The 27,739-nt window shown below is 41.0% G+C and overlaps 1 protein-coding gene across 1 annotated transcript in view; it reads right to left on the bottom strand.

The window, feature by feature from the left end:
- Window positions 1-27,739, bottom strand: part of LOC137642700 (ribosome biogenesis protein bop1) — a 97,930-nt gene that overhangs the window by 12,114 nt on the left and 58,077 nt on the right. Inside the window, exons 7-9 of the mRNA XM_068375491.1 lie at window positions 12,900-13,003; window positions 4,864-5,037; window positions 3,741-3,886 (exon numbers count right to left, since the gene is read on the bottom strand). Of these exons, the coding sequence (XP_068231592.1) occupies window positions 3,741-3,886; window positions 4,864-5,037; window positions 12,900-13,003 (424 nt within the window). The remainder of the gene's footprint in view (window positions 1-3,740; window positions 3,887-4,863; window positions 5,038-12,899; window positions 13,004-27,739) is intronic.

Here is a 27,739-nt window from a genome sequence, read left to right on the forward strand (position 1 = left end):
ATCACAAGTAATTTCTCTACTTATTCTTGTGTCATCGGCGAAACTTCTCACTACGGAGTTTTCAACATCACAGTCTATGTCTGAGATCATAATAACAAATAGCAGTGCAGCTAATACCGTACCTTGGGGCACACCAGATATTACCTGGGCTTCATCTGATTTCTCGTCATTTGCAACCACTATCTGTTTTCTGTTTTGCAGGAATTCTTTTACCCATTTTCCTATCTTTCCCACAATATTATGCTTTCTCATTTTTTTCTCCAATATGTTATGGTCTACCTTGTCAAAGGCTTTTGCAAAATCTAGATAGATCAAATCTGTGTCTTTTTCATTTATCATATTATTGTATATGTTTTCATAGTGAGCTATCAGTTGGGTCTGTGTACTTTTTCCAGGTACGAAACCGTGTTGACCCATATTGAACAAATTATTTTTGACCAAATGGTTCATTATTTTCTTTTTTATTACCCTCTCATACACTTTCATAATATGTGATGTTAGACTAACAGGTCTATAATTGCTTGCCTCTAGTCTTGATCCACTTTTGAAGATAGGGGTTATATAAGCTAATTTATGTTTAACATATATCTCGCTCATATCTATACTCTGTCTTAGCAGTATTGCAAGTGGCTTCGCGATAGTGTTTGCAGTTTTTTTTAACAAAATCGCTGGAACTCCATCTGGTCCGGCTGCCGATCCATTTTTAATTTCGTTTATAGCCGTGACAATATCTGCTTCATTAATATCTATATCCGTTAGATATTCAACATTTTCTTCTCTCATTTCTGTTTCATTACTCTCATTCGCAATTCTTGGCGTGAACTCACTCTTATATTTTTCTGCTAATATGTTGCATATTTCCTTTTTTTCATTCGTTAGCCGTCCTTCAATTCTTAGAGGGCCTATTTCTATTCTCCTTTTATGCATCTTTTTTGCATAGGAGTAAAGTACTTTGGGGGTTTCTTTTTATATTTTGAAGTGTCCTTTCTTCTAAGTCCCTTTTTTCATTTTCTTTCGACTGTATAATCTTTTGTTCTGCATTTTCTATCTTACATTTTATTTCCCTCATTTTCCACACATTTTTTTCTTTTGCAAGATTTTTCTTCCACTTTTTAATTTTCTGAAATAAGATTCTTCTGTCTCTTGGTATGCACGTCTTTTGTTTATTGTTTTTTTTCGGTACATATTTTTCAACAATTTTCTCCAGTATTTTGTACAGTATATCCGTATTTACCTGTATATTATCACTTATAAATACATTTTTCCATTCTTTATTCAGTTCTTCATTTATTTCTGACCATTTTATATTCTTACTGTAAAAGTTATATTTTCCATATCCTTCCCAAAGTTTTGTGCTTTTATTAATTCTGTGATCACTTGCTTTGGAATGAACTATCAATTCTATGACATTGTGGTCTGAAATTCCCGTGTTATACACTATTATTTCTTTAACATAGTTCACCTCATTCACAAATACTAGATCTAGGACATTTTCCTTTCTTGTTGGAATGTGGTTTATTTGTTGCATATCATGTTCTAATAGCATATCTTGAAGCTTTTCAAATTGCCTCTTATCTTCTGCGCTACTATTACTATCTTTTTTATATGTATACATACAACCACTTTCTTCTATCCGTTCTTTCCAATCCACGAAAGGAAAGTTAAAATCTCCGGATAGGAGTATATTCCAGTCTTTATGGTTTCTACATATATCATCTATTTTTTCTATTATTATGTCAAACTCCTTAGTGTTTGGGGGTCTGTAAACTACAATATTCATTAGTTTTTCAAATTCAAATTCTACCGCAATCAATTCACATTCTGTGTTGCTGTATTTTTCACATACTTTTCTTTGATTTATGTCTCTTCCATATATTGCGGTTCCCCCTTGATTCCTATTTTTTCTGTCTGATCTATAAGTTTGGAAACCCTTTATCTGGTCATCACTGCCAGTCTCTTGGGAATACCATGTTTCACTTATATTTAATATATCTATTTTTTCAAATTGGGTTAGTTCTTCTAAGAACTCTAATTTTCCTTTTAGAGTTACTCGTGACTAAACCCTGTGCATTCATTACTATTATGGTTTGTGTTTCATCCCCATTATTTAATATTGGTAATAATATGGATTCTCCCATGCTTCCTTCCTGTTCTGATATGATGTTCTTTTCTTCATTTCCCGGAATTCTGCCATTAAAAAATCCAGAGAGAGAGAGAGAGAGAGAGAGAGAGAGAGAGGAGAGAGAGAGAGAGAGAGAGAGAGAGAGAGAGAGAGAGAGAGAGAGAGAGGGGTTCTACATTAAGTATATCCGACTGCTTTCCAGGTAGCTAGATCCCTGCTTATTATACAAGTTTTTTAGTAAATTATGTGTTGATGGAATGTCTTATAATCCTAAGGAAAGCAGCAGTGTCCTTATTGTCATTTCTGGTTCCTTATTAGGCGAAAAAGCGCAGTACAGTATTGCTATTTGACAACATATGACGCTGCCACCGTTTCTTCCGTAGCTACCGAAAGGCAATATTGCCCGTTGTCAGTCTTCTTCGTCACCCCAGTGGAGGGAGATGGAGAAAGATCAGATTACAGGAAGAATAAGAAAGAATGCCAAGGGATTTCCTTGATTATGAGGAAAAATTGTGATGGCAAACAATCATGTTTTGGCTTCTTCTTTTCTTCCCATATTCCAACCATTACTTATGGTTTCTCTATCAAGAAAACACAATTTCACTGAAAGAAAAATAAAGTTTAAACAGTCAAAGTAAAAACACCACGAGTATATCTGTACACCTTGGCAGCTGAAGTCAAAGTAACGCCTGTGTGTCCTGGCGAGGAGGCGGGGCTTTAACCTTTCATCAGTTGCCACCGACATTCCATTAAAATTCTAACAGCCAGATTCCAGCCAAGCTGAAATCATATTCCCATTAAAGAACGAAGATTTGCATTTGTGTAGGATCAACTATACAGTGATACCTCTGGATACGAAAGTTTCTGCTTACGAAAAATTCAGGATACGAAAAGCGATACAAAGATTTTTTGCCCCAGTATACGAAAAAAATTTCAGGATACGAAAAGCTTACGAGATCTCAACTCGTCGCCGAGAGTACAGTACCTTTTTTTTCAGGGTATCAACCCTTAATTTAGGTGTACAGGTAACAATACACCTTCACTGATCCAAATGCTTTACATACAGTACCGTAACTTTTATACTGTAGTAAAGAAAATGGACCGTTTTCTTGGGGCTTGGAGGGGATAACTAGGATATAACTACATTATTGAATAATCTCATGGTGGTTTCTGGAATGGATTAGGCTGTTTTTAACGGTTGGGTTAATTATTGAATGATAGAAATGGCTGCATCGCATGTTTATTACTACAGTTTAGCGTGTTTATGAAAGAAAAGGTGACTTTTTGTAAGGCTTGGAACGGATTAGGCTATTTACATGTAAAACGCGACTCAGGATACGAAAAAATCAGGATACGAAACCGTATCCTGAACGGATTACTTTCGTATCCTGAGGCATCACTGTATTTCTATTATTTAACTACAGTACTATCATTTGTCAGATGTCTTCTGTTTATTAGTGCATTGTACTGTAATATTACAACTCAATATGTAGCAGATGCAAATAAAGGAAGGTTGAAGACTGCGCTTCACACTGTTTCCAGTGACTACCAGTACTGTATAATGTATGAAATACAAAAATGAATTCTTGATTGTAAATAAAAATTAGGCAATACTAACCAGTTCATCTTACGATCATATCCACCAATTAAGAAGTGTTCTCCACCTGGGTGTACTGCTATGGAAGATATCCACCTGCAATTTGCCTGAACTTTCTTGGTCATTTGTTGTTTCAAGAGATTGTATACACGTATATGGCTTTGGGTCTGAAAGAAATAAAGATTTCAATACAGGTGTGGAACTTCATACTATAAAATAATGTATATGTATATACACTCTTCCCCCCAAAGAAAATTCACAGGACTTTAAATACCATATATTATTTGTATGTCAACAAAGAAAATATCTTAACGAGAATTGTTCCATATAGTGACTAATAACTGAATATAAGATATTTAAAAAAGGGAAAATTAGTTCTTCAAACTCTAGTAACTGAACAACCAGTGACAAACTACTTTTATTAACTAATAACATTTGCAACATTAGGAAACAGGAAATTCATATTCTATTGTCTTAACTAATATTGATACATAGGAGTCAACTATAGCTAATTATGTAATTTTCACTTGAATATAATTGCCAATACATCCTGTTTAACATACCACAAACTGTATCAGCTTTTAAGACCGTTGTGCATCTTTTATCTATTGGGGGAGGATTTTCTCAACGATAACAGAGTTCAATCTAAAAGCATGACTTCTACCAACTTGCATTGCATGGTTTTAAAACTACTGTATAGATTTTTAAAACAATAACGCTAGAACAACTAGCCATAATACCACACATTTCACTCACAAAATAACGAAAGCACTGTAGGTGACAATGATAAAGAAAAAGCACACAGCACTAAGCACCATGAGGGTAACGCGAGGATACAAAGTCGTGATCATAAAAGAGAAGAGTCACTACTTCTTCTTAGCACGACGACCAGGGGATATTTGACTTAAGCAATTCAACCAAATAGCACCACCTTACAGTGGCGTTGTCTAGCAACCTATTATAATCAACCCATTTTCTTTTTTGATTGTCTGGTCGTAGAAAACGAAACTAGGAGTAACCCATTAAAATTACTAAGTTTGTAAAAGCTTTGACAGATAAACACTGTAAACATAAGAAGAGTTTCATATAAATAATCATACAATAGAATTTCCCGAGTAAAAACTTTAATTCATAGGGTACTCACCACAACATATAAAAATGGAAGTTTTGGATGGAAAGCAACTGTCTGAACACGGCCTTTACATTTATTGAATGGAACCTGTGATCTCCACCTGCTAAGCTGATGCATTAATACCGAACGATGATCACCTTCAGGTACAACAGTTGCAAAATAATCACCTTGTTTGTGCCATACAATCTGTTAGAAAAAGTAATCCAAGTTAACAGCAATTAGTTCTCATATTAAAGCTATTGGACAGAATTTACATCCATATTAAACTAACTTCTGGAGTAGTAGTAGTAGTCCAGAGTCCTATATTAAGACAACATTTTACCATACATTAAATACTCCTAGAATTAGCCATATAACATTAAGCAATACGCAATTCATAGAAACAACTAAATGACTGTCATGAATGTATTGAGACTTACAGGCTGTCAACACTGAGTTCACGGCCTGGTAATTTTCATAAATTAAAACAACCTTGGGAGATAAGGATTACCTACTCCTCCCTCATATGATTTGTAATTTTAGACTAAGCAGTCTAGACCTGGGGCTTGTGAGACCATCGTGAGGCTATTCAGTGCCCAAGTTCAACGGGGAAAACCCTCCCGTTAACCCTTTCGCTACGATGACGTTGCCTGATGTCAAAACATGCCCAGTGCTACACACAATGACATACAGGATATGTCATTTATAAATATAAACCATATGGAAGCTAAAATCACTCGTATATTCTACAAAAGACTACAGTACATGGTCATACATCACAGTTCCCACTCGGGAAATTTCACTACAAAATCTCCTCCTCTCCCTGATATTAGCCCCTCCTTTCTTCATCCAACCAACTAAGTCTTTGGGATTTTATGCCTTTATTTCTGATGGCGTATGAGTTATTTTAGTTTGTTTTTATGTTACCATGTTGAATCAAATCATTCTCTCTTGCCAATGGCGACATTCCCTACCTGAGGGATTGCTCAACCCCCCCCCCCCCCCCCCCCCCCAGCTTAGAGACGTAGTGATCCTCACATCTCCCCCCCACCACCAACTGAAACATTTGCGATTCTAGTCCTTATTCACGATTATGTAAGGTCTATTTTAGTGTATTTCTATGTTGGCATGCATGTTCAAATCACACCGAAAGATCAAAGATTCTATGGTACAGGACCAAGAAGTGCACTTCGGCCTCAAAAAGAAGTATAGGTGAGGTCATATCCAGGTGTCAACACACAAAAGATAGAAGTGGTCAGTAAAACTATAACAGAGAACAAGACCACTATTATTGGTCAGGCAACTGGAAATGACCTATTCCTAAGAAAGGATACTGCTAGCCAAACAGAACATCTGGTTAAACAGTTAGAAAAAAAAAAAAAAACTGTTGGAAGCGCTAGAAACAAGACCAATAGTACTATAGTTATAGGTATTCTCCTAATACTCAATGTTAGCCACTTTACCCTCAATAAGGCCATAGTGATAAATGAAAGGCTTAAGTCCACCTGCCAGAAAAAGAAAGTGAAATTTATAGATCTTTGGGATATATTCTACAGCAAGAAAACATTATACAAAAGAGACGGAATACACTTTAATGAAGAAGGCAAGAGAGTACACAGAAACCAACTTAACCTCAGCCTGTACAATTTCTTAAACACAGTAGACCAGGAACAAACTAGACCCTTAGTAAATCCTTCAACAACAAAGAGGAAATTTTACAGAAAACTTGGATAATGCAGACGAAAGTAAAACTAAAACACTAGTAAATCAGGGAAACTAGCAAAGCCAGAGGAGAGAAAAAAAAAATAGAACATTTTCTTAGAGTGGCACAATTCAATGCTCTGTCAGTTAAAAACAAAATGGAAAACTTCAGGGCAATGATAGCTAGTGAGGAACTAGATGTGATAGGCATTACCTGGATTCAAGAAAAAACAAAGGCTTTTATCGGAGAATACAAAATCCCAGATTTCAGGCTTTTCAAGAAGGATTGCCTAACCCAAAAAGGTGGAAGATTAATGCTATTCGTTAAAAATCACTTAAACCCCATAGAAATTATATTACAAACCGAATGTGAAGTGACAGATGCAAATATGAACACCATAGGAAAAAAACATGTTCAAACTAGTAATATACAGACCACCACATCAAACACAAGAACAGGACGAAGAGCTGTAAAGACAACTTGGACAAGAAGTTAACAATAAGTTAGCTGTCGTAATGGGAGATTTCAATGCATCAGTAAACTGGGACAATATGAATTCTACATCAAATACAGAGGGATATAGGGTACTAGAATTTATCAACAATGAATTCCTCTATCAGAGGGTCGATAAACCAACCAGGGGAAACAACATACTAGATATTGTGCTAATAACAGAAGAACATTTAGTATGAGTGTTTCAGTAGGCGAAAATATTGGCAAAAGTGTCCACAGAATAGTTAGGTTTCGGGTAAATATTCCTCATCTAAAAGAAAGGAAAATTATAAAAAAGCTAGACTACAGACATAGTAACTGGGTAAAACTGAAGGAATAACGCCATGAATTTAGAATACGACAAAACAGGGAACATCGATACACAACGGGACTCCCTTGTAGAAATATATAAGGAAAAAAGGTATCTAAATGTATACTGCATAGAAAAATATGGCCAAATGGAACTCCACAACCTGAATGGTTCAACAGAGAAATAGCCAATGCAATAAGAAGTAGAGACAGGAAACATAATTAAATGGGTAATCAGCCTTCAATTCATGAAGTTTCCAAGCCCAAGAATTTAAGCAGAAAAGTGGATAACCTAGTTAGAAAGGCCAAGATCAATGAAGAGAAAAGAGTGGCTTCAGCTAGTAAAGAAAACCCAAAAGAATTTATTGCATTTGTAAACAGTAGAAAACCAATCAAAAACATTAGCCCATTAAGAGACTCTGAGGGTAATCTTATAACAAATGATTTGGAAACAGCTGAACTGATGAATGCATATTACACAACTGTATTCGCTAGGGAAGAATCAACGACCCTCCCTGAACCACCTATCAAATATGAAGGGCCACAACCATTACACAGAATCACTTTTACAATGGATGAGTCAAAAAGAAAATAAAAGGACTCAGTAAGTCTATGGCACCAGGTTCAGATGGTATTCATCCAAAAGAGATTTTAGAAGTAGAAGAGATAACCCCACACTTTTACAAAATGTTCCGAAAGACAACCAACTAAAGAAAGGCACCACTAAGATGGAAACTAGGCAATGTTCCTCCAATCTAAAAGAAGGAGCCAAAAGAAGAACCTGGCAACTACAGACCAGTGTGTCTAACTTCGGTGCCTTGCAAAATTGTTTCCTCAATTATAGTAGATCCAATAGTAGAACATATAGAGAAAAACAATCTTCTGATTGACAGAACATGGTTTAAGACAAAAGAGATCACGTGTGACAAATCTTTTGAAATTTTTCCACATCTTTAGCATTCATGACAAAAGCAGGGCAATAGACATCATATACCTAGACTTTCAAAAGGCTTTTGGCAAAGTTCTTCATAAAAAATTAATGGTCAAAGTTAAAGCACTAGGCATCATTGACGAGCCAGCTGAATGGGTCGAGAAGTGAGTTTTAATCCATGGAGAACCTTCAGAGTGGGCAGATGTTACAAGCAGAGTACCTCAAGGATCCGTCCTTGGCCAATTGCTATTTCTGATCTACATTAACGACATAGATTTAGGATTAACTAGAAGAATAGACAAATTTGCGATGATACTAAACTAGGTAAAAATGCTGCGATCTCAGAAGGCATAGAAGCCTTAAGAGCGGATCTAATGACACTAAGAGAATAGTCCAGAAAATGGCAAATCCCTTTCAAAAGTTGGAAATGTAGTCGTGCACATTATGTTAGTCCCACAATCAGATTACTCACTGCTGGGTAATGAAATATAAAGTGTGGACAAGGAAGAAGATCTCGGTATTATCAGAAAGGATTTGAAAGTCAACAAAATAGAATAAATAGAGCATAAAGGCTAAAAAGAAAGCACAGAAACTAATAGGCTACATAAAGAGATAATTCAAATACAGAAACAAAGACACTGTACTACAGCTATACACATCACTAGTAAGACCCCATTTAGAATACAAAGTCCAATTTTAGGCTCCAAGTATTCATACGGATATAGATACAGTACAAGCTAGGGTCACCAAACTAGTTCCAACACTAAGGCAATTTGGATATAGACGGAGGATGGGACATTTGAACTTACTGGAACAACAAACTCGATGACTAAGGGGACAGTTAATAGAGGCATTCAAAATTCCTAAAGGAATAACAAATGTAGATTACAATAATCTATTCACACTTGCACAAATCAGTCCAGAGGTAATGGATGCAAACTGGAATGGATAAGATAAAACACCACTCAATGTGGCAATTTCTCTCTCAAGAGATTGTACGGAGGAGTCAAGAGATAAAGCCAGAAGAGGATTGTCCGAGACCTCATAATATCTCCTCTGCTGTATGAATGACAAAGGGAGAAACTTTGAGGACAAGCATGCTCAGAGCGAACTAGAGGAGCCGGCAATCTGGGAGTATGCCTTCTTCCTAGCCGCTGTAAATCCCTTTGACCAGGGCAAGGCTGCATTGGCCTTAGGAGGTCGTTGAGGGCCATACAAATGGTCTAGGACCGTGTTCTTGCCCTCCTAAGGGGATGTCTCAAGGCTAGCTAACCCATTGATACCCCTCATGCAGGCTAGAACATGCCAGAAGGCGTATTCCGACTCCTCTTCCGGTTCAAAATTGAACTTTGGACAGGCGGCCCCGGGAGGTAGTCATCTTCAAAGTCCAGTTCATCTTTCACCTCCTAGATCTCACCCATTGGAGCCCGAGGTGGGTCGAGGTCAACTGAAGACTGAAGGTACGTCGCTTGCAGACATCCCTATTGTCGGGGAGATCCCACAAGCTTTCTCATACTGGAGCCATTCTCACCTCAGCATTCTTCAGCACTGTTTTCGCATCCTTAAACTCTCTACAAGGTAGCTGAAATTCCTCCAGCAGTGAAGGTCTGGAAGGTTCCTGTCGTCCCGAAGAGGTCTGACCTTTCCTTGCAGAAGGTGCTGCTGCAGATCCTTCCGGTGGTCTGGACACAGGTCGAAGTTCCGAGGGTACCACCTCTATGGGTGGAACGTTGCCATGAATGAGACCTGCCTTGGAGATCGGGATACCCTGCTCGTACGGGGATGGAGATTATCAAACGGCGGGGGTCTATTTCCTCGTTCTCCTCTTCTGCTTCGTCAGGACCGGAGTTACATTGAATCTGCAAGATGTAAAAGCCGTGATGGATGTAAGCAGAAAATCCCACAGCTGACGCACCCCCCTGATGGAAGAGACGAGCATATTGGAGTTTGGGGCCCTGGAAGTGGCAGGCCTCTACCTAGGGTCCAAAGGGGGAAAGGAGGAGGAGACCGTCATCTCAAAAGGGATCCAAGGAGCAGAAGATACTGTTGTATTTGATGGTGGAGCTGTACCCGCGACTGCCTGTTTTACTGCCTTCACCCAGGTATCAAACCAGGATGGCGGTTTCCCCACAATAAACAGGTCCGGAGTACCCTTGGGAAGGCCTAAAGATGGAGATCACCTCCAAAGGGATCGCGGTCTAGGCATATGAAATTGAGGAGATGTAGGTCTCTTCTCCTGGCGAAACAGCACATGCATGCCTTCTAGACAAAATCAGAAAGGGCAAGATGGACACACAGAAGTGATCGGAGAATACTTTTTTGGAGGTTTGTTAAAGTCAGAAGGGAAAGGAACGGTGAGTCAAGGTGATGTGCAGGCCTCTCTGGAATGGTCGCTGATGGTCAAGGAGAAAGCATACATAAGCTGAAAAAGGAGAGGAGTGTGGCAATGTCTGTTCTCCACCTAGCCAAAGCAAAAGTGGTTACTCAGCCCAGGTGTGTGAGTGAGCGGGGTAGCTAACTACTGGTATTGCTCGACTTACGACGGAGATAGTCGAGTTCGTCATATGTCGAACTAGAAAAGTGAAGTTTCCGTAGATTTATTATGTGCGTTATGATTCGGCAATCATCTCGATCATATTTTATCAATATTTTCTTAATGTCTATCATTATTCCATTTTGTTTCATAGGATATCATATGCTCTATTAATTCATTTTTGTATTCTATTTTTCAATTTTGGAAGTATTTTACCAATCGAGAAGTACTTAAAATTTTGTCTTCCTTTGGTTGTGATCAGCTGATCAGAAAGTGCCGGTACCTACCGTATCAAAATAAGGCGTACATACGTATGGCATATATTTTTTCTTTCTTTTAGAATTTCTTAACTCATTAGAAATATCTCCATGAATATTACATCAGCGCCAATATATTACAGGAAATCAGTTTCCATACAGTTCGTCTAATCATTAGGTATAATGCGAAATAGTTGTACAGTACACTATCTCTTTCTCTGTGTGTGTGTGTGTGCTCGCTCTCGCAATCACATACGGGTAGTTCATTTTTAAAGCTCAAGCTCGCTCGCTCTCTCTCTCTCTCCATATCGTTTCCTGTATAGTTTTCAAATATGTTCTCTCTCTCTCTCTCTCTCTCTCTCTCTCTCTCTCTCTCTCTCTCTCTCTCTCTCTCTCCATATCGTTTCCTGTATAGTTTTCAAATATGTTCGTCATACATTTGTACATTATTTATCCACTTTATTCTCTCTCTCTCTCTCCATATCGTTTCCTGTATAGTTTTTCAAATATGTTCATCATACATTTGTACATTCTCTCTCTCTCTCTCTCTTCTCTCTCTCTCTCTCTCTCTCTCTCTCTTCTCTCTCTCTCTTGATTTTTAATTCAGTTAAATCTCCACATTTCTTTGAAAAACATTAAAAAAAATCTTTATATCATTATTCGATGTTTCAATTATGGGAATAGTAACGCATCGGAAGAAAAATCACTTGATTTGCCTCTCGGCTTCCGCCAGAAATATGACGTCATCAGACTTTTTTCCTTAAATTCACGGTAAGTTGTACTAATCTCATAACTAATGATACAGAGCACTAAAAACACTTGATATCGTTACTCTGTGTTTCGATTATGGGAATGCTGTAATGAGATTACTCGGCAACATAATGAAAGGAAATCATTCGGTTTGTCAGCTCGCTTCTGCCAAATACATGACGTCACAAGATACGTGACGTAAAGCTCTACAATGACTTGCAAAATATGTAAATCCATTTTCTTTTTTTCTTGCAAGAAATGAAAAGAAAATACTAACTTAACAACCAAAAGTATTTTTATTTTTTATAGTGTAAAAGGAAAATATATTATTTTCAAGAAAATATTTGCCCTATTAGTATATTTTCTTTAGTTAAACATCGATCCATTATCAGAGATTAAAAAAAGTAGCGTACAGTCAAATTTACGCTACGTAGTACTCATGACAACCGATACAGACCCTCAAAATACTTTGTATCGTTACTTAATATTTCGATAATGGAAATACTAATATTAATCGTTAGCCTATTGGAAGGAAATCACTGTATTGCCCGGACGCTTTCCGCCGGTGATGTGACGTCATCAGACATATAATATGTACTCGACAGATATTAAAACTTTTCTTAATGTATTTTTTAACTGAAAATAAATACTGAATATTTACAATAAAAGAAAATAATAATTTACCAAGATAAATCAGTTTATATGTATACAAGAAAATAAATTATTTTCAAGGAAATATTCGTCCTATTTCCGATAAACTTGTGACGTCATCACCCTGAAAAAAATGGTCGTAAAGTCGAATAGTTGTAAGTCTCATGTCGTAAGTCGAGCAATACCTGTAAGCCCAAACGGATGGTTGACCCACACTAAAAGTCTTATGGCTCGTCTTTCAGCTTCATCAAAAGTAATATTCTCTATAATAGCGTTGGTTTATATTAATGAAAGAACAACCCCATTTAAATGATAATGGCTTGTACCTCGCATAAGAACAACTTAAATTTAAAACACACGTTTCCAAGAAATGCTTTTCTTTTTTAAAAAAGTTTGTCTTTTAACCAAACACTTTAAAAATAAACTGTAATAACTATTGCTAACCTTGTTTACATATCTGAAATGTTCCACTATAATTCTGTAACCTTTAGCCCATTCATCAGCACTTGCAGTTCTCCACTTGACAGCTGTTGTGACACGCTCAGGTCCTGTGAAAATATTCCAAAAAGAATTTTAGATGGAAAATATATCTCAAAGAAACTATACTACAATTCACATGCTAGCTCAATATGGCTTGAAACTGAAGAAATGCATATGAATATTTTTTTTTCAAAAATAGTGATGCTTATACAGTAGCAGAAACAAACCATAAAAAAATTACAACGGATAACACATTGAACATACATAATAATATGTTTTCTATGAAATAGAAATTTCCATAGGAGGGATGATTGGATTGGACTTATGAATTAGGAATATACTGTATGATCCAGCAGTAGGGCCTGTAAGCCATTTAGTGACCAGGTACAGCTGGGGGGAAAACTCTGCAGTTGCAATATGAAGTGAAAGGTAGAGGTGGAGAGCCAAATAAAAAAAAGGAAGGAAAAAAAGATTTAGTGGAAGGCTAAAAAGCAAAAGCAACTAAGAACAGAAGGGATGCTGCAGATACTCGTGTTACTTGTTCAGTATCCCACAAGAGGACAATTAGGAATGAAAGAATGACATACTAATCAACGACACAAAACTTTATGTCTAGTACTGTATGTTAAGACCCAGGAGGAAATTGAGTGAATTTTGCAATTAACTGCCTTATACAACTACAGTATATTTACCTACGTTCCTTAGACTCTGGAGTTGGATTTAGATACCTACAGTATAAAGCTTCCTTGTAAAGTACAGTATTTCATTGTTATTAAACAATGTGGAGAACGAAGTAAGGTCGCATAAAACAGTGTTATGTGGATCTTATTTTTGTATTTAATATTTCAGGATGAGTGATGTAAAGTTGGAACCGAGGTACCCGACGTAAAGAGGGTTATTACTGTAATAACTATATCTTTCCACAAAAAACCTGCATTTCAACACCAACTAGAACCCTTCAGTCTTTGAACCTTCATTCTTTCCCTTGGGTCCTTTCCACCAATTATTATTAGTAGCCAAGCTACAACCATAGTTGGAAAAGCAAGATGAGCGTCCAACTTCTCTTACTCTGTATCCCCCTGATGTACAATATATTAATACAGTAATTTAAAAACCAGTCAGGGACACCCATATGAGAAATAAAATACAATTTGGTGGTCTAAGTAATATACTTTACAACAAAAACATTGCTGACATAGTGTTCTTACTGGATACAATGAAGGGTAACTCTTTCACGTAAAAAAATATTATATGTAGGAACAGTAAATTTCAAAGGAACTTAGTTTATCTAAATTAAAAGGAAAAACCCCATTTAATAAAGGATACGTTAATTTTCATGTACTATTTAGGGAATGTCAACATTATACTGATGAGACTTCCATGTATATTTCAGAAGCAGGGGTGAGGCTACAGAAGTATCCCGAAAGGAATTCATATCCTATTCAAGACCAATATGTATAAATAGGGCAGAAACTACAGCACTGCTCCTATTTGGAGCCACTCCTATGAAAGAAAAATTTCTTAATTGTAAATAATAATAAAGGTTATGTATAAATTTCAACTATAATGTGTTTTAAATTTCTTTTTTTTTTATATTTATGATTCCATAACCATTTCATATCGAGTCTTCTCTTTTCACTAATCATCGGTGTTTGTGCACTTCCTGCCCATATATGTCTGAATTAGGTCTTTTTATATGACTTTTATCCTTATGTACTGACTAATTCTCTTTTCAATACCTACTAGTTCTTTAAGTGATAGCTAACCTTCCATTTTCATCATTTGGCTGAACTAGATAAATGTCTGAGAACTTAGTATATTTCATAGTCTAAGAATATTGCATAGTTAAAAAATTCTACCATTGAAGTAATATATTTCAAAACATTAAAACCACATATCTCAGTATTACGTGGCCACAACTTTTCAATCTCTTAATTTCTTTCCTACAATTTCTCTCTCCATAAATATGCAGAGTGCAAGTTTTTTTTACATGCATTTTAAATTTGTATCTTATCTTGTTTCACAACACTCAAACTATCTGCTGGAGAATATTTCGAATCTGTCAAGAAATGGTCATTTTTATTTCTTTAAGACTTTGGAATAGCCTACCAGCTTAATGCACTATAGCACCAAGTACCAGAAATGTTTTAACTTATCCCCGGCCTGTCTTTCCACTCATGATTATTATTATTATTATTATTACTATCCAAGCTACAACCCTAGTTGGAAAAGCAAGATGCTATAAGCCCAGGGGCTCCAACAGGGAAAAATAGCCCAGTGAGGAAAGGAAATAAGGAAATAAATAAATGAAGAGAACAAATTAACAATAAATCATTCTAAAAACAGTAACAACGTCAAAACAGACATGTCATATATAAACTATTAACAGCATAAAAAACAAATATGTCATAAATAAACTATAAAAAGACTCATGTCCGCCTGGTCAACAAAAAAGCATTTGCTCCAACTTTGAACTTTTGAAGTTCTACTGATTCAACCACCCGATTAGGAAGATCATTCCACAACTTGGTAACAGCTGGAATAAAACTTCTAGAGTACTGCGTAGTATTGAGTCTCGTGATGGAGAAGGCCTGGCTATTAGAATTAACTGCCTGCCTAGTATTACGAACAGGATAGAATTGTCCAGGGAGATCTGAATGTAAAGGATGGTCAGAGTTATGAAAAATCTTATGCAACATGCATAATGAACTAATTGAACGACGGTGCCAGAGATTAATATCTAGATCAGGAATAAGAAATTTAATAGACCGTAAGTTTCTGTCCAACAAATTAAGATGAGAATCAGCAGCTGAAGACCAAACAGGAGAACAATACTCAAAACAAGGTAGAATGAAAGAATTAAAACACTTCTTCAGAATAGATTGATCACCGAAAATCTTGAAAGACTTTCTCAATAAGCCTATTTTTTGTGCAATTGAAGAAGACAGAGACCTTATATGTTTCTCAAAAGTAAATTTACTGTCGAGAATCACACCTAAAATTTTGAAAGAGTCATACATATTTAAAGAAACATTATCAATACTGAGATCCGGATGTTGAGGAGCCACCGTCCTTGACCTACTTACAATCATACTTTGAGTTTTGTTAGGATTCAACTTCATACCCCATAATTTGCACCATGCACTAATTCTAGCTAAATCTCTATTAAGGGATTCACCAACCCCAGATCTACATTCAGGGGATGGAATTGATGCAAAGAGAGTTGCATCATCTGCATATGCAACAAGCTTGTTTTTTAGGCCAAACCACATGTCATGTGTATATAGTATGAAAAGTAATGGGCCAAGAACACTACCCTGTGGAACACCAGATATCACATTCCTATAATCACTATGGTGCCCATCAACAACAACTCTTTGAGATCTATTACTTAAAAAATCAATAATAATGCTAAGAAACAACCCACCCACTCCCAACTGTTTCAGTTTGAAAACAAGGGCCTCGTGATTAACACGGTCAAAGGCAGCACTAAAATCAAGGCCAATCATACGAACTTCCCGACCACAATCAAGGGATTTCTGTACAGCATTGGAGATTGTAAGAAGGGCATCACATGCTCCAAGGCCTTTACGAAAACCAAATTGCAAACTAGGGAGTAGATGATTACCTTCAGCAAACCTATTAAGACGTTTTGCCAGAAGACGTTCAAAAACTTTAGATAATATGGGAGTTATGGAAATTGGGCGGTAATCAGTGGGACTTGAGCTACCACAAACACATTTACATAGAGGAGTAACATTACCAATTCTCCAACTAGTGCTAAAAGCTCCTCTTCTTGCTAACTTGCGCAAAATAACAGATAACTTTGGAGCTAAGAAATCTGCTGTCTTTATAAAAAACAAAGGAAAAATACCATTTGGGTCTACACCTCCATAAGCATCAAGGTCCATCAACAGAGCTTTAATCTCACGAGATCGAAAAGCTAAACTAGTTAGTTTAGCCTCAGGAAAACAGGAATGAGGAAGTTCAAGTTTTTCATTACTCTGTTTACTGTCAAAAACATCAGCCAAAAGGGTTGCCTTTTCCTTTGGACAGTGAGTGACTGAGCCATCTGGTTCAAGTAAAGGAGGAACTGTTGCATCTACACCAAAGAGTGCAGATTTAAGGGTAGACCACCATTTATGTTCCTGAGTTGTACCAGAAAGTGTTTCTTTTATGGTTAAATTGTACTCCTTTTCAGTTGAGACATAAACTCTCTGAGCAAAAGCTCGAAGCTGAGTATAGTTGTTCCAGGTCAAATCTGATCTGTTCCCCTTCCAAAGATGATAGGCCTCCTGTTTCTCCAAATAAGCACGTCTACAATCATCATTGAACCACGGTTTGTCCTTCACTCGATACCTTAGCACACGAGAAGGGATACGCCTATCAATTATGTTGACTAGATTCTCATTCAAAGGGACAACAGGATCTACACTATTATATAATTGTGACCAATTCAAGCACAAAAGATCATGTAAAATCCCATTCCAGTCTGCTTGGGATTTCATATAAATTTTACAAGAATATGATATATCAGGGACAGGCTGCTCAGTCTTCACTAATAATGAAATCAAGGCATGATCAGATGTCCCGACTGGAGAACCAACCTTACTAGTTATAACGCCAGGGGAGTCAGTGTATACGAGGTCCAAGCAATTACCAGACCTGTGAGTAGCTTCATTTATGATTTGCTCACAGCCTGATTCAGAGGCAAAGTCTAAAGCTCTTAAGCCATGGCGATCGGTAGGAGAGATAGAACTTAACCACTCCCTATGGTGAGCATTAAAATCCCCAACAAAGACAAAAGAAGCCTTTCTATCATCTTCTTGTATCTTAGCCATAATGGTAAGAAGACAATCGAAGATAGAATCATCTATGTCTGGATTCCGGTAGATCTAACACAAATAAAAGTTGTTATGCCTGCCACAAACTTTTATTACCTGAATCTCATGACATCCACATTGATAGCAGGACTTATGAGAAGCAGGGTACTCGGTCCTAATATACACCGCCATTCCCCTGGCCCTAGGGATGGCATCACGTTTCAACATTATTGGCTTCTTAAAACCAGTTATAAGGAGCTCAGATGAATGCCTCATATTAGAAACCAAAGTTTCTGAGCACAAAAGAATATCATACTGTCTGGACGCAACTGTAAGGTCTTGGATATTTGCATGAAGACCACGAATATTGCAATACAGAAGACGACATTGACGAAATCTAGGACGTACTGGTCCCGGATTTCGCTCAATGTCTATCATTTCACCATTAGCGCTTGTATATTTAGAAATGTGACAAATTTGCTAAAATTGAAAATTGGCATAGTAACTCATACACCTCTAATGCACCACACTCTAGACCACTTTTCAGACTGGGCATATCATTCATTTCCAATCATAATGAAAGAATGAGAGGAATATAAAAATCAATTCATATCTACCAGTCTAATTTCTTTAGAACATGGGAGTAGCATGTCCTTCACACACAAAATGCCTCACAAAGTAGTCTTCTTGTATCCATATTCTGAGAAGACACAGAGCAGGACCACCTCTCCTTAAAAATTTCAAGATCTCAAGCCAACCTTGGTTACTCAACAGGCAGTAACGGAATCAGTAGACAAAAAAAGACTGTCATCAAATAAGAAATGCATACTTTACACAAGCAAGAAAGAGGCTACAGGACTGAAGGAGACTCAACTTACAGACTTCTCACTCCAAAAACATACATGTAAATACAATACATATTCTCTTCTCCCAACTCCCTCAATATCAATGAACCAATCAGCCTATGTGCAGAACTGGGCAAGTTTGCCTGACTGAGCAGAGGTGATAAACTCGATCAGTAATTTCCTCTCACATAAGACTTTTCAATCTTGGCTCAATATCATAATGGAGTTTCAGGACTTTTGCAATTTTTATGACTTGCTGCATCAGCCTTTCCTTTCCACACAAAAGAAGACAATGTGGTTTTATAAGAAATGGATGAGATGAGGTTACTTTTAAGACTAATAGAAAATCAACAAAATTATAAGAAAGGGGTTTTGACTATGGAAAAACCTATTTTTGGGAGTTGCTGTGGTCTCCAAAGACTTCCCTGCAAAACCGTAGAACAAGAAATCCAAAACAACATATACTAAAGAAATATTGTTTCCTGTTCTGGGGATAGCGTATCAACGAATAAAGAACAAATTTCGAGTTCATATACTAATGAACTCAACACAGCATTTTCAATGATGAAAAGTCTGCTATGGGTTACATCATTACTGCATCATCACTGCATAGACAAAAGAACCAATGCTACAGCTGGGGACCAATTTACCTGTGTATTAACTTGCTGCGATCTGTCATTTCCAAGTGGGAATGTATTTCCCCTCCAATGCACGAGGCTCATGCACCATCGAGGACAACCACCTACCACCAAACAATAAGGCACAAAAATTAAATGTTTACATAGATAAAGGGAAAAACTAACAAGGCTGATTCTCACATCATAAGGGATGACTCCAAAGAACAATGGATGCTAGTCATCACCTTTCCACTGAAGGACCTGACTGAAGTACTCCTTCTCTCTGAGTTCCTCCTAAGGATGTCTCAAACAAGCCAAGTACATCATATGAATCTTGTACTGCTTGGATTTGTTTCAGCTAATGTTCAATGAGTGCCCTATGCTCAGACCAACCCGTAAAGCTCTGGATGTCCTGAAATTGCATATTAGCAAAAAACATTAATGAAGAGGCATCTTTACTCACATCGGGATTGTTAATGAAGATAGAATCAGCCTTTTTAATTAGGAGGGTCATTAAAATACGGATAGCCCTTGTTGATAGGGGAATGTTATTCTGGGTATTTTAAAACAAGCTACGTTCAGTGAACGTGGGCCTCTGTAAGTATGGATGCATGGTAGACACCAGAGGTCACTACCACACTAGAGCCGAAATATAAAGCGGATCCCATCTCTGAAGAGGCTTTATGTTTTTGGCTGAATGTAGGAGGCCAAGGGTTTGGATTAGGAGATAACCTGGGATTATGGTGATAACCTCCTGATATCTCTGAAAGGCTGCAACTTCATTGACTCTTGCTCCTGAGGCTAAAGCTATAAAAATGATTGTTTACAATAGATCTTTAAGTGAGATGGAGGAACTTTTTAATTATCACAAAAACTCAAGCATCCTACCCTGAGACCAAGATACAACAGGTATTGGTGATGATCTATGCAGAGCAAAAGACTGGATGATCTCATGAAACATTTGCGAGTCTAAATCCATGCCAAAAGCTCATTTAAGAGGTTCTGTCAAAGACGATTTATAATGCTAAATAGCTGGAGCTTCCTATCCTCCAATAGGTGGACAAAAAAAGAAAGCCACAAAGTCCATGGTTATCTAACAAGGTAACCTATTCCTCAGATGGGTCATCCAAGCTTTTCACACAGATTGATATTAGTACTGTCTCGTGGACGAAGACCTCTTGCAGCTCATCAACCGAGAAATCCCTCTCATAAAAACAAAGCATGCAGGTTCTGGGTCACAAAGGAAGCGATGTAATATAATTATTATCATTACTAGCTAAACTACAACCCTAGTTGGAAAAGCAGGACGTTATAAGTCTGATGACTACAACAGCAAAAATAGCCCAGTGAGGAAAGTAAATACAGAAATAAATAAACTAAAAAGAGAAGTAATGAATAATTAATATAAACAAATTTTGAGACCGTTCAGTACTAAATTAGATCCCTCTCTCTAAAGCAAGCAGGAAAAGTTTTTAGGGTAAGGTCCCTGTCTGAGGTTTGCCTCAATGGTTTAGATGATTCCCCCTCCAGAGAATGTAACAGTTTTGCCATGTTCCAGGATGGTAGACTCTCCAAAATTGAAGGGCAGTTCTGCTCAAAACTCCAAATAAGCATAGAAATTTCCTCCAGAGAAATAGCTACTCCCTTCAGTCTCGAGACTTGGCTCAAGAACGAGGAATAGCATTTAGTGCTGAAATGGAGCAGAGTTTCTCCTTACAGAGATAGTACAAAAAGTCAGCGATAACAGGAACAGAGGCTGAGAGAGGAGAGATACCCCTCCCACGACACCAACCACAGAAGATGGCCCCCTTGGCCTGGTAAATTACCACCGAGGATCTGCAGAAGTATCCAGACATCTGCTGTGCTGTCTCTAAAGAGAAATTCTTTCTTAGAAAGATGCTGGATAACTTCCAAGCATAAAGATGAAGGGATCCTGGTGCACTATGGTAGATGGCAAAGCCTCAGAACTTTGTCTCTGTGTTAAAGGGTTGCCACCAAGTCTGCTGGGATTAGCCAGTCGTCCAGATAACGGAGGAAACGTCCTAGTGTGAGGCTGACGTAGAAGGTCGGGGAGAGCGGACAATTCTCTGGCGGTCTCTTAGAAGGAGCAGCAGATCTGGGTACCACTCCATCTGCAGCCACTTCCGTGCTACCAAAGTCAACACTAAGTTCGGAGTGTCTCTTACTCAGTTTAGGACTCTTTGCAGTGGGCAAATCAATCGTCTTCAATAGATCGATGGCAGGAGGAGGGTCCAGCTCATGCGTACTGATCAGGGATCCTCATGATCTGAAGTTGGCGGGAATTTCTCGGATTCAGAGGTCGACAACCTTTGAGAGCAGTCTCAAGTCTTTACTCACCCTCTTAGAGGTGCCAGCTGTGAAGGGAGATGGCTTGGTGTCGTCCTACAGTCTTCTGGAGTGATGTCATCTAAAGGCCGGTTATCTGGTTAAATGTCGATCATACGTCTCATAACTGGAGGAGGATGTTCTACCAAAGACCAAAAAAAACTTGATTGGGGACAGACGGTAGTTAACCACCAATGAGATTTCCCTTAAAGAGCAACCCTCTGTGGGTCCAGCTGTGTGTGTCATCCACTGGGGGTTGTAACAGGAATTCTTCCCCTGCTATGCTTCCTGGAGCTTAGCCTGATGAGACTATCCGGAGTGACGAGGGAGAAGGGATCCTCTTGAAGCCCCAATCTTGCTTGGGAGAGTGGCTGATGCGAATCCTCCTCCAAATGGGAAGGTTCCTGTGAAGAGGTCTTACCAATCTAGCTTGGGAGAAAAGCTGGTGTGAATCCTCCTCTAAAGGAGGGAGAAAAGCTGGTGTGAATCCTCTTCTAAAGGAGTAGGTTCCTGTGGAGAGGGCTTACCTGACGTATGCCTTGGACGCATTGGCAAACGCTCCCTTCTAGCGAGTCTGGGCTGATCCTCTGACGGGTGTCTAGAATGTTCAGCAGACAAATAGTGACCTTGATGGCCTGTCAGGAAAAGCAGGGTTACAGCGGACCCTTTTGCCATGTCTTGCCTTCTCCTGAGAAAGGCACTTGTTGCGAGCAGGTGATGAGCACTTGCAAAAATTCGATGAGTGATTCAAGGATGTCATTAAAGCTCACTATTGATAACGACCCTCGTGCCTGGCACGAACAGGGAAATTGCAAGAAATTCTCCACGGGCTAACATTTATAGCGATCAAACAGAGAACATTGCTGACAATCGCGAGACGAATGAATGTCATCCTGTAAGGAGGAAAGAAAAAAAGACCGCTTAGACACAGAGTGCGCGGGGGACAAGCACCTGTGATAAGATGAATTTCGAAAAGAGCCCTGCTTTGCCAAAAGATAAAGGAAGTGCTTTTAAAAGATGCGTGCTGCAAACAACGAGGCAAGGCGCATCCTGGAGAGGAGCTTGCAGAGGAATGTCCAACAGACGAAGCTCCATGAGATGAAACACAATGATCAGAGGGCTGACGGCAGGGGGGGGGGGGGGGGAGTTGCCTCCCCGCTACTGATAAATAACTACTGTACTTATGTTGCTTATACTTCATTATAATTTTAACTGTAGTGTTCTAGTTTCGATGTTACCTATTCTCCTATTTAAAGGACGATGGTTTGCCTTCATGTAGGAACAACTAGATAACTAATTCTCTCACACAAATTGCATGCAATGCCTAACCTAAACTACCGTATATACTGGTGCAACAGTAGATCTCTTATTTTGTGCAACCCCAGAATTTTCAGCCCTAAAATAAAAAATTTTAAATAATTTTTATTTTTCCTAACATATTCACCGAGAACTACTTTTCTTTGGAGTCACTTGTGATCTCTCAATCTCGACCAAGGTTTTCCCGCCGTTACCCCCCTTATCCCGCTCCATATAGGTTTACCCCCGCCGCCAGAGAATGCGCCCTGAGGGCAGGATTAGGGCAGGTCACTGCCTCTCTGGGTCAGCATCGTCATTAAGTTTGTCGTTTAGCCCAACTTGGCAATGGAAGGATGGCACTCGGGGACGGAAGGGAGGGCCATTACCCGAAAAGTAGTTCTCGGTGAGTATGTTAGGAAAAATAAAAATTATTTAAAATTTTTGATTTGTTCCGACACAAATACTCATCGAGAACTACTTTTCTTTGGAGACTTATACTTTAGGAGGCGGGAGTGCCATTCTGCCACTTGGCTCGGCACATAGTGCCTAGAGGGCTATGGAATGCGGGGCCTATCAGAGAGCGGAGAGAGGGTAACTGCGGAACCTTACGCTATTATCTAAGACTCACCTCTTAAATTTCTTCTGTTGATTTTCTCCTGATGAAGTAGCGAAGAATTTATTCCCCGTTGGGGACATCTTCTAGCCTACCGCTACACAGATTGGAGGGCGGCGATGACTGTTCCAATGGAGAATCCGTCCAAGGATTTCCTTGAATAATCCTTGAGGTAGTGGGCAGTAAAGGTCGACTGGTGCGACCAAGTGCCAGCTTGTAGGATCTGTCCCACCGCCCTGTTTCTCTCAAAGGCCAAGGAGGTGCTCAGGCCCCTGATGTCATGGGGGCGGGGAGTGCCTGGCACTGCCATTTTATCCTCTTCATAGGTTCTAGCGATGACTTGTCTCAGCCAGAAGGAAATGGTGTTCTTGGAGACTTGTTTCTTATTAACACCTGTGGAGACGAAGAGGTTCTTGGCACCTGGTCGGAGATGAGCCGTCCTTTCCAGGTACTTTCTGAGCGTCCTTACTGGGCATAACTTCAAGTCTTCTGTATTGCCTGTCTTGGGAATGGCCGGAATTGAGAAACCTTCAAACTTCGGGTCCCAGACTGCTGGGTTCTGAGTCTTCGCCACAAAGGAGGGTACGAACCTGGACACTTCCTTCCACCCTTTGGAGTGCGCAACGTCGTAAGACAGACCATGGATCTCGCCCACTCTCTTAGCCGAAGCCAAGGCTAGTAAGAAGACGGTATTGAGGGTGAGGTCTTTGTCCCCGATATCTTTGAGGGGTTCAAAGGGAGGACGACTTAGCATTTTCAGGACCTTGGCCAGGTCCCACCTGGGCACTCTCCTAGCTTGAGGAGGGCAGGACTGCTCGAAACTCCTAATCAGCATCGCTATGTGTCTCGAGGTCCCCAGGTCGATGCCTTTCAGGAGGAAGACTTGGCCTAAGGCTGCCCGTACTCCTTTAATGGCTGGGATTGACATCCCTACTTCATCCCTAAGGTACACGAGAAACTCAGCTATGTCTGGGACCGAAGCTTTAAGAGGTCTTATGTGTTTCTCCGAGCACCACTTCGTAAAGGCGGCCCACTTCGCCTGGTATACCACGGTAGAGGATTTTCTTAGGTATAGGGACATCCTCTTAGCTGTGGAGGAGGAGTACCCCTCCTTCTTCAAGAGCCGCTCGATAGTCTCCAGGCGTGAAGGCGAAGAGAGAGAGGGTTGTCGTGGAACTTGAGGAAGTGAGGTTGACGCAGCAGGTCTGACCTGGCGGGCAGAGGCCAAGGTGGTTGGCTCGCCAGGTCTTTTAGATCCACGAACCACTCTCTCTCCGGCCACCAGGGCGCTACCAAAGTCATCCTTAGGTTTTGGGAGGCTCTTACTCTGTTGAGTACCTGCCTTATCAGCGTGAAGGGGGGGAAATCGTACACGTCCAAGTTGTGCCACTTGTGCTGGAAGGCGTCTTCTAGGGCTGCTTTTTGGTCTGGTACCGGGGAGCAATAGACCGGTAGTTTTGGCGTTGAGCTTTGTTGCAAAGAGGTCCATCACCGGGGAGCCCCAGCGTTGAATGATGAGTCTGGCTACTTCCGGGTGTAGGGACCACTCTGTCCCCACTATCTGACCCATTCTGCTGAGGCCGTCGGCTAGCACGTTTCTCTTCCCGGGGATGAACCTTGCTAGCAGTACCACCTGCTGCTCGTCCGCCCAATGCAGGATGCTTATAGTGAGGTCGCACAGTTCCTTCGATCTCATGCCTCCTTGCTTCTTTATGTAGGCTACCACCGTGGCGTTGTCGCACATTAACGCCACGGTGTTTCCCCTTAACCGACTTGCAAAGTGCAGACATGCCTTCTGGACTGCTTTTAGCTCTAGGACGATGATGTGGAGATGCTTTTCGCTCTCCGACCAGGTACCGCTTGCTGTCTCCTCCCGAAGGTGGGCTCCCCACCCTAGGTTGGAGGCGTCTGTGAACAGGAGGTACTCGGGGGGACAGGACCCGAGGGGCATCCCCTTGAGGGAGTTCGACTGGCAGTGCCACCATTCTAGGGCTGTTCTCGTGTCTGGAAGGATAGGAATCAACGCCTTCTGAGCGCCTGTCTGGGACCAGAGGCTCTTGAGGTTCCATTGCACGGGTCTGAGCCGCATCTTCCCTTGGGGAACCAGTTTCTCTAATGAGACCAGGTGACCTATCAGTCTCTGCCAGTCTTTCGCCCTCCTGGAATGTTCTGACAGGAACGGCTGAATGATGTGATTGAAGTTCCGTATCCTGTCTTCCGAGGGGAAGACCTTCCCCTGCACGGTGTCCAACGTCATCCCCAAGTATCCCATTCTGTTGGATGGCGTTAAGTTCGATTTTTCCAGATTGATTATGATTCCCAGATTCCTGCAGAACTGGAGGAGGTTTCTCCCTTGCTCCTCCAAGAGGGCCTTTGAGTTGGAAAGGAGCAACCAGTCGTCTAGGTATCTGATGAGACGGATACCTCGTTCGTGAGCCCACACTGAGACTGTCGCGAAGACCCTCGTGAACACTTGAGGGGCCGTCGACAGGCCGAAGCAAAGGGTCTTGAACTGCAGGATCTGGGAACCCCATTTTACCCAGAGGAACTTCCGACTCGACGGGTGGACAGGGATCTGGAAGTATTCGTCCTTGAGGTCGACCGTCATCATGTAATCCTTCTCCCTCAAGGACATCAGGACGGATTTCGGGGTGTCCATCTTGAAGTCCGTCTTCTTGACGAACTTGTTGAGGGCCGACAGGTCTATCACGGGTCTCCACCCCCCCGTTGCTTTCTCTACCAGGAACAGGCGGCTGTAGAAGCCCGGGCCTGGGAGAAGGACTTCTTCCATGGCCCCCTTCTCTAACATGGAGGAAATCTCTCCTTGAAGGGTGGCCCTTTTCATCGGGTCCCTGGGGGCCAACCATTCTGTCTGGCTGGCTGGAATAAGAGGGGGTGGGTCCGCTATAAAGGGGAGCCTGTAGCCTTCTTTCAGGACGGACACCGTCCATGGATCCGCCCCTTGTGTTTTCCATGCTTGCCAATGAGGTCTGAGGCATCCCCCAACCCGAGGCTTGGGCGGGAGTAGGGGGCCTCTCCCTCTACCTTCTCCTAGAGGGGCGGCCTGATCTGCCTCTCTTCGAGGCGGAGTAACCCGACCTGAAGGAGCTGGCAGAAGCTGGTGCTTCTCTGCGGGAGGGCTGCGGAGTTGTTGTCCAGGAGGAGGAAGGGGCGTCCCTCCTCGAAGAGCTGGGGGGCCTGAGGAGTCACTGCGCTATCCGAAGCTGATCTCCTGTATGGCGGCCTTCTAGAAGACGCTTGTCTGGGGACGTTGGCCTCTCTCTTCTTGGACACCTTCTCCCTTAGAACTTCCAGTTCCTTTAAAGGGAACAGAGACTCACCCCCCAACGGTAGGCTACGCACAGCTCGGGCCTCCCTGTCCGAGATCTTCTTCGACAACTTAGAGAGAACTGTGTCACGTTTTCTAAGTACCCAGTTGGCCATCAAGGCGAGCGCTTGGTACGCCAGAAACTTGAGAGTTTTCCCCCCGGAGGTGAGAAGGTCCGTCAGGAGACTCTGCTGCTCTGGATCTTCGGGGTCGATGGAGGCTTGCACGTTCACCAACGTGGAGGCCCACCAGTCCAGCCATGAGGAGACGTTCACCAGGTCCCTCGACATCTCCTCCATCATGGCGGCTTCTGTAGGCGAGAAGGAAACCGGGGCTGAAGAGGCCCTTTCGTCCGAGCCGCCTTGTCCCAGGATGTCTAAGGCCGGGTCCACTTTACAGGGGCCTGGGCGCCGCCCTTCAGGAATGTAAACTTTCCCTTGTGTCTTGAGGCCCTGGAGCAGTTTCGAGGCACTCTGGGACTTGGGGGCTTCCGCATTGCTGGCCACCAAGTTATCTATGTACTCTTGTCCCAGTACTAGGTCTGGGGCAAGAGGAAGGGCCAGGGAGGACTTCGGAAGGGCGTCGTGATGCGTGAATTTCAGGAGGCTTGACCTCCAGGAATTCACCTTAGGTGCCGAGGGTTCTGCGATCCCATGGAGCCTCCTGATGAGACCCACCACCCTTCTGTATGCGGAGTCCTCCGACGGGGGAGCTTCGCCTCCGTCAGCCGAGGCCTCGGCCTGGCGTGGGGGTGCCGGGTTGCTTGACCGGTAGACCGGTCGTCCTCCTCTTGGGTCCAGGGAGGCCGACCTGTAACCGTAGGGAGCTCCGTAGGAGGGTGGATCTCGCAGCAAGGCGGGTGCCACCGGCTCAGGGAGGGCCCTCGGTTGCCCCAAGGCTCTGGAAGCCGAAGTCACGGTCCCGGTGGGCTGACCC

The sequence above is a fragment of the Palaemon carinicauda genome, chromosome 6 (genome assembly GCF_036898095.1).
Source record: "Palaemon carinicauda isolate YSFRI2023 chromosome 6, ASM3689809v2, whole genome shotgun sequence".
In the NCBI taxonomy this organism is placed as follows: domain Eukaryota; kingdom Metazoa; phylum Arthropoda; class Malacostraca; order Decapoda; family Palaemonidae; genus Palaemon; species Palaemon carinicauda.